The following is a 16,957-nucleotide window of genomic DNA, read 5'->3' as shown; positions in this document are numbered from 1 at the left end:
GGAGCAGTGGAGAGTCCTGCCACTGACTGAGCTGGTCCGTTGTAACGGGCATACATGTGTTAGCAGTCTGGTAGAGTCTGCTTGATACTAGGACTGTGCTTTGTTGACAGTAATCCTGGCTCTAGTGCCTTCGTCCCTTATCTGATTTTGTGTCTTTGGGGGTTCTCTTGGAGTTTGCTATGCTGGCTACCTGTGCAGAGCCAGTGTGACATACAGGGGGAACACACCTACAGCTGAAATGTTATCATAACTGGACAGAGCAAGATACCTGTTAGGGAACATAGGTGACTTCTGACCATATGGGGTAGGACAAATGACACCAGTGGACTACACAAATATATCCTGTTGCAAGGTACTGAAGGTTTACTGTCCCTCTTCTCTTGTATGGAGGCATACAATTCATTTCAATCAGTTTATCACTGATTTTTATTCTGAACCTAAGGAGTAGTTGTTTCAAATTCCAGTGTCATTTACTGCTGAAGTGTCTGAATTTCTAGATTAGGAAAAGAGGAGATGTAGAGCATTTACAGAATCCTAAAAAATTATAAATGTGTTGGCCTTTTATCAGAATTAAAATTGCAAGTAATACAAGTAAAACATTGACTCAACTAAATGGTTAAAGGAGAAGCTGAGACAATGACTATTTGACGTTGATATCAGAGTCATATTTTAGAGGAAACATTCTTAAAATTGTATGTTTAAAAAACCTTTTAAAAGTGAATTTTCAGTAGATCCCAGAAACATATGCTCTTAGGGGCTGTTAATCCTGTTTAATTGGGGAATCATTGTAAATTTGATATTTGAAAACAGATGTGGGAAAAGAAAATGGGAGAAAGGATTGACGAGATCTTTGGTATTCTTGATTTAAGAAAACCCATCTCTGTCAAATGGATTTCAATGTGATAAGAGATTAAGCAAATCGTTGGAGAAGCAGCCTTCTCTTAAAAGAAAGATAATACAGCTGAGAGTCACTTAAAGTTTTTTGTACTTTGGAACCTTAACAAAGTGTGTGTTTTTACTGTAAGCTCCCTTTTTTAATCTTCACTGAGAGTATTTTAAGTGGAAGTCTCCTTTATACTGTATCTAACGGTTGCCAGTACAATTCTTGTAACAGTCATATGGAACATTTTCCTTCTGTCCTCAAGCTGTTTTGCTGCTTATTATCGTGTTTAACATACCCACTGCCTAGCAGGACAGAGATTAGAAACTCTTAATATTTGTTATATAGCGAGAGGTCTTCCTAGAGTTTGGCAGCAAGTGCTATAGCATGTGAACATAATGTATCAGTGCAAAAGTTCGGAACTGTCTAGTGAGTCACACTAATCTCCTTATTTTATCCTTTTAAGAGTTGTTCAAAAATCAGCTATCCTCAGCAGTGTCCTGTTAATAGGGTGGTTGATAACTTATATTGAAAGGAAACCTTGATTTGTGTTATGATAGGGGCAAACAATGCAGCAAGCTTTAATGTATGAAAACATAGATATGTAGGTGTTTTTTTGAAAGGGCTGAAATCTTCTTTTGATACATTTGCAGACTATTAAAACCTATGTATATGGACTGTAGTTTTGCATGTTTGGACTGCTTTTTTCCTAACTGTAAAAATATGTATTTTTAATAGACTGGAAGAAAAGAAAAAGGCGACCCCCTGAATATCGCCATTGACAAGATGACCAAAAAAACAAGGGATCTACGGAGACAGGTACTCTGTGTTCTTTTATGCATGCTAATTTTCAAGAAAGTCATTGTTATGCATGTTCAGGCTGTCTTTAACACTAATCGAATTAGAAAACAATGCATCATCCGTTTACAGTTTATTATTACATTGTAATTAATAGTGGCTGAAGGATTAATACCTGCTGAGTAATACTGGAGAAACTGAATTACCAACACGATGAATCACCCAGTTTGGGAGGAGGGGGTACTCACCGAGCTCTTATTGCCTTTGAAATCACTAAAGCCAATTGTGCAGCAACTGATGTATAGACTTATCTTCGCTCATTGAAATACATGGAACTATTTCTGTAACAAAAAAGCTAGGCACATGTGTTTGAAGGAGTAGTGCCAAAGTCTTGAACATTTTAAAAGGAAACCCACCTCAGTTAATTGCTAAATGGAAATGTCATGAGACTAGGGAGAAGACGGAAAAAAGAATCATGAAAATGTGCTTATTACTTTTTCCATACTGTTTTGGTTTCTTCTTCTGCTAGGCAGTGTATTTTGTAATAGACTGATATGATGCAAAACAGCAAAACTGAGGATAGAAACTTGAGTGGAGAGGAGGGAGCTGGATTTTCTCCTCCCTCAAAAGTTAATTTCCTTTGTATTTTACCAGTTTCACGTTAAGGGTTGGAAGACTCCTCCTTGTCTTTTGGGTGATGAAATTGCAGATCTGAGCTGGACCATGTTTAACACATCTTTAGAAAGAACCAGCTGGTCAGTCAGAGCACTGCTGTGTCCAAGCAGGCCAAACTATACAAATATACATGATGAAATAAGGACCTAACTCTGTATGGATGTACCTCCAAAGTAGTCCGTTTTGCAGAATTGTTAGGTATCTATAGTTCTTATGGATGTTAGTGCTTATCACCTTGAAAAATCAGGCAATTCGTTTGTCACTTGACACCCAGGTTTAACAATATTGTCCTCAATGTCCTTTGTAATACTGTAATAATAAACACATTGCAGGTTTACAATGTGTTATAGTAGCCCCCCCCCCCCCCAGTAGAATCATCATCCGGGCTGTAGGAAAGCTAATATTCCCTCTGTTGCTAAAGTTAATGAGAGCAGAAAGATACTGCCTCTCTGCAGGTCCAATCTCATGATTTGGGGGGGCCTCAAGTTTCAAGAGTGTGATTTGCATCATATGTTGCTTCCCACTCTATTACTACTGCTAAAGTGAACTATAAGGTCAACGCATGACTTGCTGTTCTTTGTGGGACCCCCAGAAGTCATTTGTATTGCTCATGTCTGAAATCCGTTTCTAGTCTCAGATGTAAAAATGGCACCTCCTTACTCAACACAATGACTCCTTGTGTGCATTCAGCATCACATCTACTCATTTCAATCAGAGAAATAAGTTGGAGTTAATCATGTGAGTTAAATTAAGTGTATGCAAATGTTTGCAGGATTGGAACCAAAACCTCTAACATTCTAATGGGTTTTTACTCCTGCTATCCCTGAAAAGTCTATTATTTAATACAGTTATGGTAGTGGCCTAAGGCCCATCTCATTATAATCAAGTCACAAATACAGTTGGTGCTCTGAAAATGAACAACAAGACAGAATCACTGCACTGAGGAGTGTATAATGAGATTGGAAATTGACCACAGCTGAGAGAGAGAAACGGTTCTATTTCTCTTTCTGCATCAAGAGAAGCCTTGACTACACTGAGAGATAAGGTTGAATTTTGTTAACGTAGCTATTTAGCACTCAGTTTTGTAAAGTCGAAGGTGCATGTCCCCAGTGTGAGCAAGAATTCAATGCAGTTCAAGCCAGAGACATGTGAGTACACCTCGGCAGTAAATCCTGACCACCTCTTAAATAACTGCACCCAGTAGGGTGACTCCTGATGATTTTGAGAGTGGTGCACTGTGGGTAGTTATCCCACAGTTCCTGCACCCCTTTACACTCTGGGTTATGGTCCCAGTGCATGCTGGGCCCAAAATGTGGACCTAAACTGGCTAAGACTGATTTCTTTTTCCTGGGTCATTCTGCTCCAGATCTTTTTGAGGTTTGCTGCCATTTTTGTGGTTGGAGTGTCTGGTGTTAAAAATCCAACTCACAGATTATAGCAGTATCAATTTTCCTCTTTTGGAGGAATAGTGTCCTTTATAATCCTCACTTTGAATCTCCTGGTTATTTGAAAATATTACATGGATCTAATTTGTATACCTTTATGTCAATTGTGAATGAGCATCCGATCAACCCGAGTCAGACCGAATACGAGCATCGAAACAAGTGTCTCACAGCAGCCAACTGCTTCTTGCTGCCACTTACTTTGTTCTCAGTTCTTTGAGAAAAGCACAGAATTCTGTGTCTGATAACTTGTGCCAATTGGCAGGATTTGGGGGGAGGGGTATTTTTGTACACACAAAAACAAAAGAAAACAAACCAACATTTCCCCCTCCCCCAAATCGGAAACATCCTTCATAGTGAGTTACAGTTGACAAGAATGATCACAGCAATGGGAACCCTGCTATTGCCTGTTATTTTGTTTGTCCGTTTGGTCTACTGGGAAAAATACTAACACTGTAGTTTAAATATTACAACTAATCAGAAACAGCATGTACACACAGTCTTTGAGCTACTGAGACTCTGCAGTAACACTGGAACAAAGATAAGCATGGAAGAAATTGGCTCACACTTAGCATGAATGCACAGTCATGCCCAACATGGCTATAGATCATTTGGCACAGAGTTAGCAGGGTACCAGTTGTTTTGTTGTCATCACCGCTGGTGCTCCACCTGTTAAGGCTGCTGCCTCCTGCCTTTGCCACCACAGTCTATGCCCCTGCTTCTGTCTAGCAGTTGATCTTGTTCAGCCACTGTTTGCCAATGTTTCTTAGAGTTATGGTTATCAAAATGCTTTGATCTCTCTCCGAAACCACCTCACCGCCAGAGTAAAATCAGACCTCTCTGTTGTGGAGGATTTAGTTTTCAGGTTTTGTTCTAAATCTCCGCCTTTTGTGAAGTGGAGTTTACTTCTTTTACAGGGATTTGGTAGAGGGGATGTTGGAACAAGAAAGTATGAATCGGGATTGTAAAGTTAAAAATCTGAAACTACTAAGATAACATTTTCATGTCTGTTAATGCATTTGTTAGTCCAAGTCTTTAGAATGGTAGAAAATGACCATATAGAAATGATAATTATGTATTTTCTTAGTGAAAGACTTTGACTTTTCTAATATAAATCATAGAATCATACAACTTGAAAGGATATCAAAAGGCTGTCTAGTCTGGTTCTCTGCATTCATGGCAAAATTAAGTATTATTTAGATTAGTGGTTCTCAAAGTGTGGTTTGCAGACCACTAGTGGTCCATGGCCGTCTTCCAGGTGAGCCATGGTTCAAGGATCAGACCCCTCCCCACCCTGCAGTGGGATGCCCGCACCGGCACTCCCCCTTTGAGATTGGAGTGTCAGCTCTGGCTTTCTGAGCTGGGGGAACAGCAGCACAGAGAAGTGTTGCGTGGAGGTTTTCCATGTTGCTTCCGCTGACTAGAATTGTAGCCAATGGGAGCAGTTGGAGGCGGTGCCTGGGACACGGTGCCTGGAAGTGATGTGGGATACAAAGCCATGTAAATGTCCCCCCCCATCTACTTCATGCACACACACTCCTGCCGAGATCCTGGACCCCCCAGCCCGCTCCTGCACCCTCCCTTGCCCCTGCACCCTCCCGCCTGGCCAGACACCCCCTTAGCTCACTCCTGAATCTTCCCTTGCTCTGGTACCCTCTCTTCTGGCCAGACACTCCACCCCCAGCTGGCTCCTGATTCCTCCTTCCAACCGACGCTCAGCTCACTCCTGCAGCAAGCGGGGCCCACTACCACCCCTGGAAAAGATGGAGCTTAGGGTAGTCAGTCCTTAGTGCTGCCCAGACCATGGTGTGGGCCCCCTTGAGTCTTCAAAGTTGTGCAGAGTGGCACTCTGGTGCTCCCACAGCAGTTCAAAGGAGCTTTGGGCCTTTTTGAGTGGCCAGACCCCAGGGAAATTGCCCTCTTTGTGCTCGTCTCCATCCGCAGGTCTGCCTGCACCCTACTTCCCGTTCAGACCCTGCACCACCTACCTCCTGTCATCATGGCTGGCTGGCTGGTGCTGCACAGGAAGGTTTGCATTAAAGGTGGGCCGCGGGCCAAAAAGTTTGAGAATCACTGATCTAGACCTTTCAAAGCAATAGGAATGTCACTCAGCTCCTTTGTATGTTGTAACAAAATGTGTGCTTTCGTTTTTGCCGTCTGACTGCTGTTCATTGACCCATGTGAAATTAATGATTGGTTGCATTCTGGTTCCCATACAGCAGATATCCACAAACAGTACACTTCCCTATCACCAATGGGATTGCTTTGATTTCTGACTGGTAATCTCAGTGGAGATTAAGTGATTGAATGGGCATTGCCAGGACTATTGGTTTTGTTTTCAGCTGGGAAGTACCTCTGTTCATTAGGACACTGTTCTTAATGGTCAATATGTTTTTCTCTTCCCTACTAAGACTAGCCATACAACAATTGGACCTCCCGGGTCCAGCACCGTCGCGACCTGACCAGTCCCGAACAAGAGAATTTGCCGGCCCTGGGGAATTCTCCTGCCACCAGCCCCAAGCCCATTTCCCCAGCAGGAAGACGGCCTCCCCCTCCTTCCCCCAACCTGGCTAGGCTGCTTGCCTCGCTGCTGTAAGTTCCCTGGGCAGCACAGGCTCTGTCTCCTGCCACGGGGCTTCTGCATCTGGGGCTGCTGCGGGTGCTGGCCCTGGCCTCATGCTCCAGGAGACTGCTGCAGGACTCCAGCCCCCGCCCTGCTTTCCAACGAGCGCTGAGGGGCCCCAACCCCGCACCCTAGCAGGCTGCTGTGGGGCTCCGGCCCAGCCCCATGCTCTAGCAGGCTGCTGCAAGGTTGTGGTCCCATGCTGCCTCGAGCCTAAACTCCAGCCTCATGCTCCCGGGGGCTGCAATGGTGCCCTGGCCCTGAGCTCCTGGTGGGTACCAGGACACTCTGGCTGCAGGCTGACAGGTGGTACTGTGGGGCTCTGGCCTCAGCAGCCTCCATCCTGTGTTGCTGGGGGACTCTGGCCTGGTCCCATGCTGCTACAGGCTGCCACCGGGCCCCTGGCCTGTGCTTGGCCCCAGCCCTGCTGCCCCAGCCCCAGCTGTCTCTCCCTCCCTTAGTCTCCCAGTCTCTCTGGTCCAGGAGTAACTCTGGTCCTGACGGCCGAGGGATGTTACCAGACCGAGACTGCCGGTGTCTGGAGGGTCAACCTATACATCTTACTACATGTATGTGCAGTGTTTAGCTTAGCACAATGAGATCCTGATCTTTGTTGGCATCCATAGGTAATAATGTAATACAGATAAATAATAATAATCACCCCCTCAAGAGCATAATAATTAAATTGGTAACAAAGATCCTTTAACAGCTTGATCTGCTTTTAAAATGGTATTCCTCCTGCCTTTCAGCTGGCACACTTAATCAACAGTCCTTGTTAAAACTATAGAAACAAGTAGTCCTGTGGTATCATAGGGTACATCTAGACTACCGCGTTTTGTCGACGGAAGTTTTGTCGACAGATACTGTCAACAAAACTTCTGTCGACAAAGAGCATCCAGACACATTGAGTTCTGTCGACAAAGCAAGCTGCTTTGTCGACAGAACTCCGTAGTCTGGACGCAATGTTACAGGCAATAACACCTTCTGTCGACAGAAGGTGTTATGCCTCGTAAAATGAGGTATACCAGCGTCGACAAAACTGCTGAGTTCTGTCGACATTATGTCGACAGAACTCAGCGGTAGTGTAGACGCTGGTATAGTTTTGTCGACAAAAGTTCACTTTTGTCGACAAAACTAGGTAGTCTAGACACACCCTTAGAGACTAAATAACAAATACATTAAATAAATCTATCTATCTATCTAGTATCATGAGCTTTCATGGGCAAAACCCACTTCCTCAGATACTACATATATATCTGAGTAAGTGGGTTTTGTCCACGAAAGCTCATGATACTACGTGTGTGTGTGTGTGTGTGTGTGTGTGTGTATATATATATATATATGTCTCTGATGTTCCAGAGGACTACTCATTTTTATAGTTACAGACTAACATGGCCACCCCTCTGAGACATGTTAAAACTACCACTGAGGTTAATTTTTTTTCTTCTTCGGGTAGTCCCCGTGGGTGCTCCACGTCTGGTGTCGGGCTGGTCCCGGCGCCGCGAATCGGAGCTTGCCATAGCTGTAATCGACTGGGTCGCGCATGCGCGAGTAGCGTTCGCGCCTTTGAACAGCCGCGCGCGACCCGGTCCCCGCCAGTTCCTCTCATCCGCCCCTGGTCGTGGACGGAGTTCTTCTTGTCTCCTCTTTACCTCAGAGAAACGAATATTATTAATTAAAGCTGCCATTTAAACAAAAAGGGAAAACTGAACTACTGGTCGCAATTAATCTTAAAACCGGCGGTTCAAACCGCGACTCTGGTCAGTTTCGCCGCAGCCCGGCTTATTTTAAAAAAAAAAATTAAAAAAAAAGAGAAAAGAAAGAAGGAAAGGAAAACGGAGTAATGATAATAAATAAATATAATTAAAAATAAATAAATACTAGAGATATACAGAGGAGAGAGGCGCGGGACAAGCCCTCTCAGTCTTTCAAAATGCCGGGCTCTCCCGGCTTCAAGAAATGCTCTATCTGTAGGGACTCTATGCCACTCTCTGACGGTCATTCCGCCTGTGTCCGTTGTCTTGGGGAGACACATATTCCCCAAAAGTGTGGGCACTGTGCCAAACTTACATCCAGAGCTCGTAAGGAGCGGGAAAGGCGGTTAAAAGAAATTCTATTCGATAAGGCACTGATGCCTTCTACTTCGGCAGGATCCTCTGCCTCGGACCCTACCCTGGAGAAGCGGAGGGCTCCTTCCCCAAAGGCACCTTCTCCGAGCAGGAAGAGAGCCTCTCCTGTAAAGTCCCTGCCAATAGCCCCACAGCCGCGGGGCACCGCAGGAGGAAAGCCGGGTGCCTCTGGTTCCAGGGCAGCCCGCGCACCGGCAGGAAAAAAGCCGCCCGGCATGTCAAAGCCGCGGCCTCAGCCGGCACCGCAGGAGCCTCTTAAAGGGCCAGCTCTGTCGGCACCCACGCTCCCGGTGCCGAGCACTCCAGCCTCCTCACACAGCTCTCCTCGCAGGGAGCTGTCCTCAGCACCGTGTGCACCGGGAGAGCAGCCTGCAGACCAAATGCCTGCCTCCTCACATTCCTTTGAATCTGCAACCCTGCAGCCTTCCTCTCAGGAGCAGCTCCCACCTCAGACTTCTAGGGCACCATCCCATTCACATGCTCGGGTGCTCTCTCGCTCACCCTCTCCGGAGGCATCTTCTCACACTCTGGGTCGTAGGAAGAGTTGCAGTCGCAGGGTGTCTTCTCATCATCATCATCATATGGAGCGTAGTTGTTCGCATCACAGGCGCTCTAGGTCTCGATCTCCTTCCAGACGTTCCACGTACTCATCACGGTGTTTGTACTATGATAGGCATGGCAGCGCTAGAGCATCTAGGCATGCATCACCTGCACGCTCTGCTCGGCATGGCTCACATTACCATGACCGTTATTATGACGAATTTTCGCGCTGTAGTCGGTCACGATCTCGCTGTAGGTCACCATGCTCTTGTCGCTCTATAAGTCCAGGTTCCACACATTCTGGACGGCAGAGACACTCTTCCCGGAGACCCGTGTCATCCCCACGATCCCCGACTCCTAGGTCACAGCAATCAGACCTGGAGGAGGGACAACTTTCTGAGTCAGAACCGGACAAGTCTCCTAATGCTAATTCTTCAGTATCTTCAGCTGTCAAAGTTATAACTCCGAGCGAGTCGTCACTCCCTGATGATCTAAAGGAATTCCAGGATCTGTTTCGCCGTGTAGCGCAATCGCAAGAGGTGCAGATCACTGAGACTCAAGGAAAACAACATAAGTTGTTCAAAAATTTGCATCCGAAGCAACAGAGAAGGATTGCCCTACCGATAGATGAAGCCATTATGGAAGTGGCCGAGGATATCTGGCAAACGCCAACCTCAGTGCCACCCACTAACAAAAGAGTGGACAAAAAGTATTTCGTACCATCAAAAGGCCTGGATTTTCTTTTCAATCATCCCCAGCCGAATTCGTTGATCGTCGATGCAGTCCGTCATAAGACAAAGACTTCGCACTTTAAGAATTCCCTTCCGGACAAGGATTCAAAAAAACTGGATTCATTCGGCCGTAAGGTTTACTCTTCCTCAACCTTACTCCTTCGGATCGCCAACTATGCTGCGCTCCTATCAAACCATAATTTTGATAACTATTCCAAGCTTCCAGAACTAATGCAATATCTTCCGGACAGTAAGAAACATCTTTTGAAAGCTGTAGTTCAAGAGGGATTCGCGGCATGCAGAACGTCCCTACAAATCGCTGCTGATGTGGCGGACACCGCGGCGCGAGCCATGGCTTCAGGCATCGCTATGCGTAGGGCCTCATGGCTGTTGTCAGCAGGAGCTCCTAGAGAGTTACAAACCAAGGTTGAGGACCTGCCCTTCGATAAGCAAAAGCTGTTTGCCTCCTCAACCGATGAAATTTTACACTCAGGGAAGGATTCACGTACTACCCTCAGAACTCTGGGTATGTACACACCACCTTTCAGACAAAGGAGATACTATCCGTTCCAAAGGAGGTATGACTATGCCTCGTTTAGGCAACAGCAGCGCGCACCTGAACAACCCAAATTTCGTCAGCGCCCGCAGCGCAAACGTCAACAACAGCAAAATCGCCCACCAACCAGACCTGTTCCTAGGCAGCAGGTTTGACTCACATGCAAAGGACGCGAACATGCCTCCAGTGGTCAATATACAGAAGTGCGTTTCCAACACATTCAACAACCGGCTGAAGCCTTACATACATCAATGGGCCAGCATTACATCGGACCGATGGGTCCTAGAATTAATAACATCAGGCCTCTCGATTCCATTCATTTCAGTTCCTCCCACTACCCCCCCTACCTTGGCCCCGACTGTGAACCCGTCCCACGAGAACGTTCTTCGAGAAGAAATCATCCACCTCCTAAACATAGGTGCCATAGAACGTGTCCCGAAGGAGTTTCACGGAAAAGGGTTCTACTCCAGGTACTTCCTGGTTCCCAAGAAGTCAGGGGGATGGAGACCAATCCTCGACCTAAGAGGTCTAAATCGCTTCATCCGCAAACAGCGCTTCAAAATGACCACGCTGGTCAAGATCATGCCAGCACTAAACAAAGGAGACTAGCTCCAAAGACAAAACCACTGGGGGTTAGTCATTATTCTGTTGTAAATTTTCTAATTTAAATATCTGCCTGCTTTTTAATGGGTATTATGCTATTTGGAGGTGATTTTCAATATGAGATAGAGTGAAGTTCAAACCATTTGTGGTTATTATAGAGCACATGGTTTATTTTACAGAATTGGGGTCATCACTACACTGTCCCAGCTACACATAATTCCAGTTTAGAGTCTTTCACAATGATTTCCCAAACCAAGGAAAACTCACTTACTAGCCCACTCCCTGCAAATTCCAACAGACACACAAACATATGATGTAGGAATAAGACTGAAAACAGCTTTTGGAGATCAACCTCATTGTGCGTTGTGTCTTTCATCACAAATGCCAGAATTACTACATTTCCAATTGGATATTGTGTTTGATGAGCTTGCACTAAAGGTTTCTTCTGCAAAAACCCTGCAGTGTAGATGAAGCCTAAATATATGGCTTCAAATTTATCTCTTTGGGTATATGGTGCCCTTGATAAGAAGAGTGGAGTGCTTCTCAGATATTACTGTTCTCAATACGGAGACATTGTGATTATTCATTAGGTAGTTTATAAAATATTCTAAAGACTCAAATCAGTCTGTATTTGCTAAGTGGTAGTCTATTACCCAGAAGAGCTCATGACTTTGAATTAAATCTTAGATGAGCATTTGCTAACAACTTATTTTGGAAAGGCAAAATTGATGCAAAGTCATATTACAGTCAGTTTGTAGATGAATAGATTAACCATTTGACCCTCGCTTTCTAACGTTGCAATGTATTACCTGTGATGAAGTTTCATTTGCCCCCTCCCCTCTCCCCAGAGAATCTGCAGAGGGATTGGTGACAGGACTTCATCCTACTACACCAAAATGCTTTCTGACAAAATGTGAGCACTGCTGAAAGTGACCTGTCCCTGAATAAACTCGGACATGACTTTGAACCTAAGGCCACCTGCAACATCAGCCTTTCCTCATTATAATCTCATGACCTTCCTCCTGGAGGCTTAATCTATCATCTCTTCAACTGCAGCTCCTCTACTGCTCTTGGTTACGGAAATCAGAAAGCTGTTCCTGAAAAAAATCACTTGGTTGCAAAAAAGAGATACTTGCTTCTACCAGCAGTGCATACTTATTTCATTTGTAATGTTCATGTGTACTGTTATTATGTTGTTCGTACGTACACTGTTATAAATTCAGTACATCTAAAGCCTTGTAAAAAGATATCTGAGCATTAGAAGTCTGAGTCTGATGCTGAATTTACTCAATACAGGGCGTCCCCACTATAAGTCATCCCAGTATACATCTGTTCTGCACTAAAGTCATTGACGCTTGTAGGAACTGATGCGTTATAAGTCCTCACATTCCCACTCTTAAATCACACACCAAAAAATTTGTGCAAATGGAAGTCAGCTCTGGGGAAGAAAATTCCCTGCTTTAAATTGTTTTGCTATAAGTCCAAGTTTTTTGCAATGTATTTTGGACTGATAGCAAGGACGGCCTGTACAGAGAGTGAGCGCACACAGCAACAAAATGCTGTGCTCTTTCACCTTCATTGAAGTCCTCACCAGCACTGAACATACTGTGAACCACAGGCATTTTGTAGGTTTGGATTCAGCAAGCTGTAGGTTTTTGACAAGGTGTACATTTCTGGAAGGACTGTTTGTCTTTTATTATTTAATAGAACCATTAGTACATTTGGTCTAGAAAAAGGCGCTTTAAAGAAATGTCTAAATATCAGATGTCAGATTTAGGGGCAAGGACTGGTTCCTACACTTCATTTAATGATATGTTGGACTTGACTGAAAAGGCTTATTTGAATTTCTGTGTCTCTTTGTTGTCTGTCTCAATATGTATTTCTTCTAAATGTTCATCACGGTGACACTGAGTTTTTATGACACTCGAGAGTGCTTTAGAGGAATGGAGAGTGTTTTAATATTGCTTATTTATTCTTTCAGATTTTTAGTAATTTCCTTACAGCCTAATTATAAGGCTCAGTTTAATTTACTCTATACATAATGTTTACTGAGGCACATATGGCGCCATATTTCAGAAAACAATATCCATAACAGGTAGTTGTGTGTAACACTTCCATCACATGAAGAAAAAAATAATCTGTAATTTAAGTACTCATAATGGATTATTTTTGTATGGAAAGGAGTGAAGTAGTCACAGTTAATCTCAATTCTTTTTCAGTAGGTTCATAACTGTTCAATTAAATTCACAGCAATCTTCGGCTTGAAATAGTTATTTTTTATTGTGCAATGCTGTGATCATAGAGGAAGGGGCTATGAAAAGGGTGAGGAACCTCACAGATAGTTCTGATATTATTCCCCATGCATTGAGTTCCATTAAAAGCTCACTGTTCACCCGCCTAGTTACCTGTGCTTAGTCCAGTAACTTCCTATATTTAGGCTATAAGGAACTGTGGTTCTGCAATTTCGCAGCATAGCAAATGTTGAATGTTTAATGCCATCTTAGTGTGAGAAAAAATAAACAAGTGGGGTTTGGGGAGTCAGTTGATATTGTTAGGTCCATCACATAGACCAAGACAAGAAGACACAAGAGATAGGAACACAATGGCTAGTACCTTGTGTATATCACTACATCTGGTATACACAGCAACATATGAAACACTGTGGAAAGGATGAAATACAGTCTGGCATCCTTGCTTGATACTTTTGACTGGGGGGTCGTAAAGGAAATTGAGAATTTCTGTGCATTTTTGTCCTGAAAGCCAAAACCATCCTTAAATGTATCTGATCAGCTCCACTAATAATGCTTCCTTTGGTGGAGGCTGCCTTTGAAAGAATCAGAATTGAGCTTGCAGGGCCCCAAGAGTGTCCTCTGGACATCAGCATATCCTGCTAAAAGTTCAATAGGAAAAAAAAAAACCTTGGTATTTGGAACTCAGAGTTGATGGAGGACAAATCCACCGAGTGGTAGATAAAGTTCATGCCTCATGACCAAAAGGCAAGTGCATGTCTGGGTACTACCACTGATTTATATCCCATTTTGCCAGCCTCATAAATTGACTTAACTAGGAATACTTCCCCAAGACTGGCGGTGTGGACACCAATCTGCAAAAGTGCCTTTGAAAAACTCAAGGACCTGCTCTGCATACACCCAAAGCTGTAGTGGCCAAATGTTGGAAAGGAGATCCTACTGCAAACAGACACATTGGAGATAGAACTAGGGATGATCCTTTCCCAAGATGTAGATGGAGAGGACTATCTGGTAGTCTATATCACCTGGAAACTCCCCCTGCAAGAACACATACTCTGTGAGAGAGCGTGTGATTGGCTACCAAAGAGAGCCTATGGAAATGTCTCCTAGGAAACATGCTCACACTTGGTAAGGCTCATGCTCCCTTGTGTTGGCTCAATGCGGTGAAATCAGAGGATCATGAGATGGTACCAGTACAGCCATAGAGCACCAAGCAGGAAGTTTGCATTGAGACACCATTTTTCTGTCCAGAGAACTGGCCTCTGCCAGCTAAGGTTGTGCTTTCAATTTGTGTGGGTGGATGCCCGGGCTGCATATAGACTGGGGTGCACCATGAGCAACGTCTCCTATTTACAAGCAATCAGTGTGACCACAACTCCATACAGCTGCCACAGCTGCCAGTCATTAAAGCAGGCCCCCACTGCTGCACCCAATAAAGAAACAAAGTCTGCGTTGAAAAGAGGAGAGCAACAAAAAGGAAGAGACAGCAGAAAGGCCTGGGACAACAAAGCAGTGACAGCTTTGCAACAGCCTTTAAGAAAACAGCCTTAAAACAGAAGAAAACTACAAGTCCACAAAATGAAGGACTGATAGACTTCATTGGAGGTGAGAGTCTAAGCACTGACCTGACTGAGATCAAACTAAGGAGGGTCTGTCAAGAGACTCTGTAAAGAAAGCACATTGTGAGATGGAAAAAGTGTAGCCTGTCTGAGCCGAAAATATTTCATGGACCATGCTCTTGCCATTTGTGACTGATGCTCCTTTGTCTTTCATGAGCGAGTCACTTCTTTTGTGGCAATTTGCAGAAGTTGCTGACAGGTAAAGTGACGTTACAAAAGTACCTGTATTTTTGGTTTAAGTTGATGTACTTTAACAAGGCAAAACAAGAAGGAGGGTTAGCACCAGATGACAACTCAGCGGTCCACAAAACACCTAGCCCATGATCTGTGAACCAACAGGCCAGCATTTTAGGAATCACCAATTAAAAGACATTCCCTTATATTTGCATATATTTACTATGAGAAATACTGCAATGATCCAAGTACTAAGGTGATGTAATCAATGAGTTTTTTAGTCCCCAAAGACAATTAGTCATTTTTAATATGGGCCCCTAATTTTCATATCACGTGTGAGTATGAAAGATATAAAATACATATAGTGGTGCAGTGTATTTGGTCGATGTACATTGTATCACTTTGCCATAGGAATTACAGCATTACATGACTTGTAGCTGTCAGTGAAATGGAATTATTACCTCATGAACTTCTTATCTTTCCTCCATTCTCCTTTGTGACTCACCTTTCTCCTGCTCCAGTGACAGCTTCTCGATCCTTGTCACTTAGGTTTGCATTTTCACTGTCATTTCTTGACACTTTATTGTCCTTGCCCCTCCATGCACCCCAAGCCTTGTGCAAAATCCTGTTGTTTCTTCCTCTGTGACATCTTCTCAATCCCTCCTTTCCACGCAGTCTCTACCTCTAAAACCATGGCTCATGCCTTTGTCATCCTCTCCGTTGCTCCGTTGTAAACTTCCTTTCTAGCCTCCCATCTTTTTACCTTCTCTCCATAACACCCAAAGTGTAAACATTAAAACAATCTTCCCCCTTTCATCACTTTGAGCATTTCACTCTTCTTCACAAAGTACCCCGTATTCGGTCTCCTTCTGCATCAGTTACTACCTCTTAGGTTTTTTGCGGAATACACTAGTATGCTTTGCTCTGTCTATATTTCAGCTCTCCTTTCCCCTCCCTGCCACCTCTCCTGTACAGAAGACATTGCCCATTCTCTTCTTCTTCCTGCTCTGCTTATTCCATTATTATTCTTCATTATGATTTTTGTTGCGATAGATACAGAGTTGGGGGCCACAATCTTTTACTCACTCTATAAACCAGGGGTTTCAAATTCCCAGCCCTCACAACATCCCTGGCCAGAGCACTTGTGCAATCTGGCCCAGGAGTTCTGGACAATTAATGATGCAGGAAGTGTGAGGGACCAAATTGCTTATGTTGCCCTGCACCAGCCTCTCTCTTAGGTAATCCCTGAGACTACAACCCCCACGGGACAGAGTGCTTTGGGAGAGAGAGGGCAGAGCAGTGGAAGGGTGCTGACAGGAAGGGGCATGGTTTGGGAGATAAAAACAGACAGCGCTTCCTTCCCCCCGGCTCACTGGAAATCCTGGGCTGGATTGCTCAGTGGGAATGGCCCAGAGGCCAGGAGTTTGAGACCCCTGCTATAAATCTATAGTGGGAGTCAGGTTCTGCCCTGAAGAACTTATACTACTTGCTTCTTTCAAAAGCATCTGTTTAAAGTTGAGTCACTTGATCAATAGGACTTAATCCCTTAAGGCCCAGATCTTCCATGGTATTTAGTGTCTGTGACAATCTAGCCTTGGAGGACTTTTGTCACTTTTTTAAAAATGAGACTTTGATTCCTAAGTCAGGCACTGCAGTGCTGAATGGAGCAATGCCTAAATACCTTTAAAGATCTGGGCCTTTGGCTCCTAAATCATTGCAGTGCTTTTGGAATTGGACCCTAACTAGCCCTACTGCTGGAGGGACTTCCTCTTCCTGCCCTCCTTCAAATGGTTATGGGGGAAAATCACTCTTGTCACTTGATTTCACATCAGTAATAGTAGCCCCATACTTTCCCTTTGTCATCACTAAGCATGTTCAGAGAAGGGAAAAGAAGATGAAATGAGTTATCACAGAGCAGTGAAAGTCTAAGAGCAGAGG

The 16,957-nt window shown here is 44.2% G+C and overlaps 1 protein-coding gene across 5 annotated transcripts in view; it reads left to right on the top strand.

Annotated features, from left to right (window-relative positions):
• The window catches only part of CTNNA2 (catenin alpha 2), a 781,915-nt gene that overhangs the window by 596,975 nt on the left and 167,983 nt on the right, over positions 1 to 16,957 (top strand). For all 5 annotated transcript variants that reach the window (XM_075930971.1, XM_075930970.1, XM_075930972.1 and 2 more), the window contains one exon: positions 1,619 to 1,699. In XM_075930971.1, the coding sequence (XP_075787086.1) occupies positions 1,619 to 1,699 (81 nt within the window). The remainder of the gene's footprint in view (positions 1 to 1,618; positions 1,700 to 16,957) is intronic.

This window comes from Pelodiscus sinensis, chromosome 5 (assembly GCF_049634645.1).
Source record: "Pelodiscus sinensis isolate JC-2024 chromosome 5, ASM4963464v1, whole genome shotgun sequence".
Taxonomy (NCBI): Eukaryota; Metazoa; Chordata; order Testudines; family Trionychidae; genus Pelodiscus; species Pelodiscus sinensis.
The sequence above is the reverse complement of the archived record's forward strand: the minus strand, read 5'-3'. Positions and strand labels throughout refer to the sequence as shown.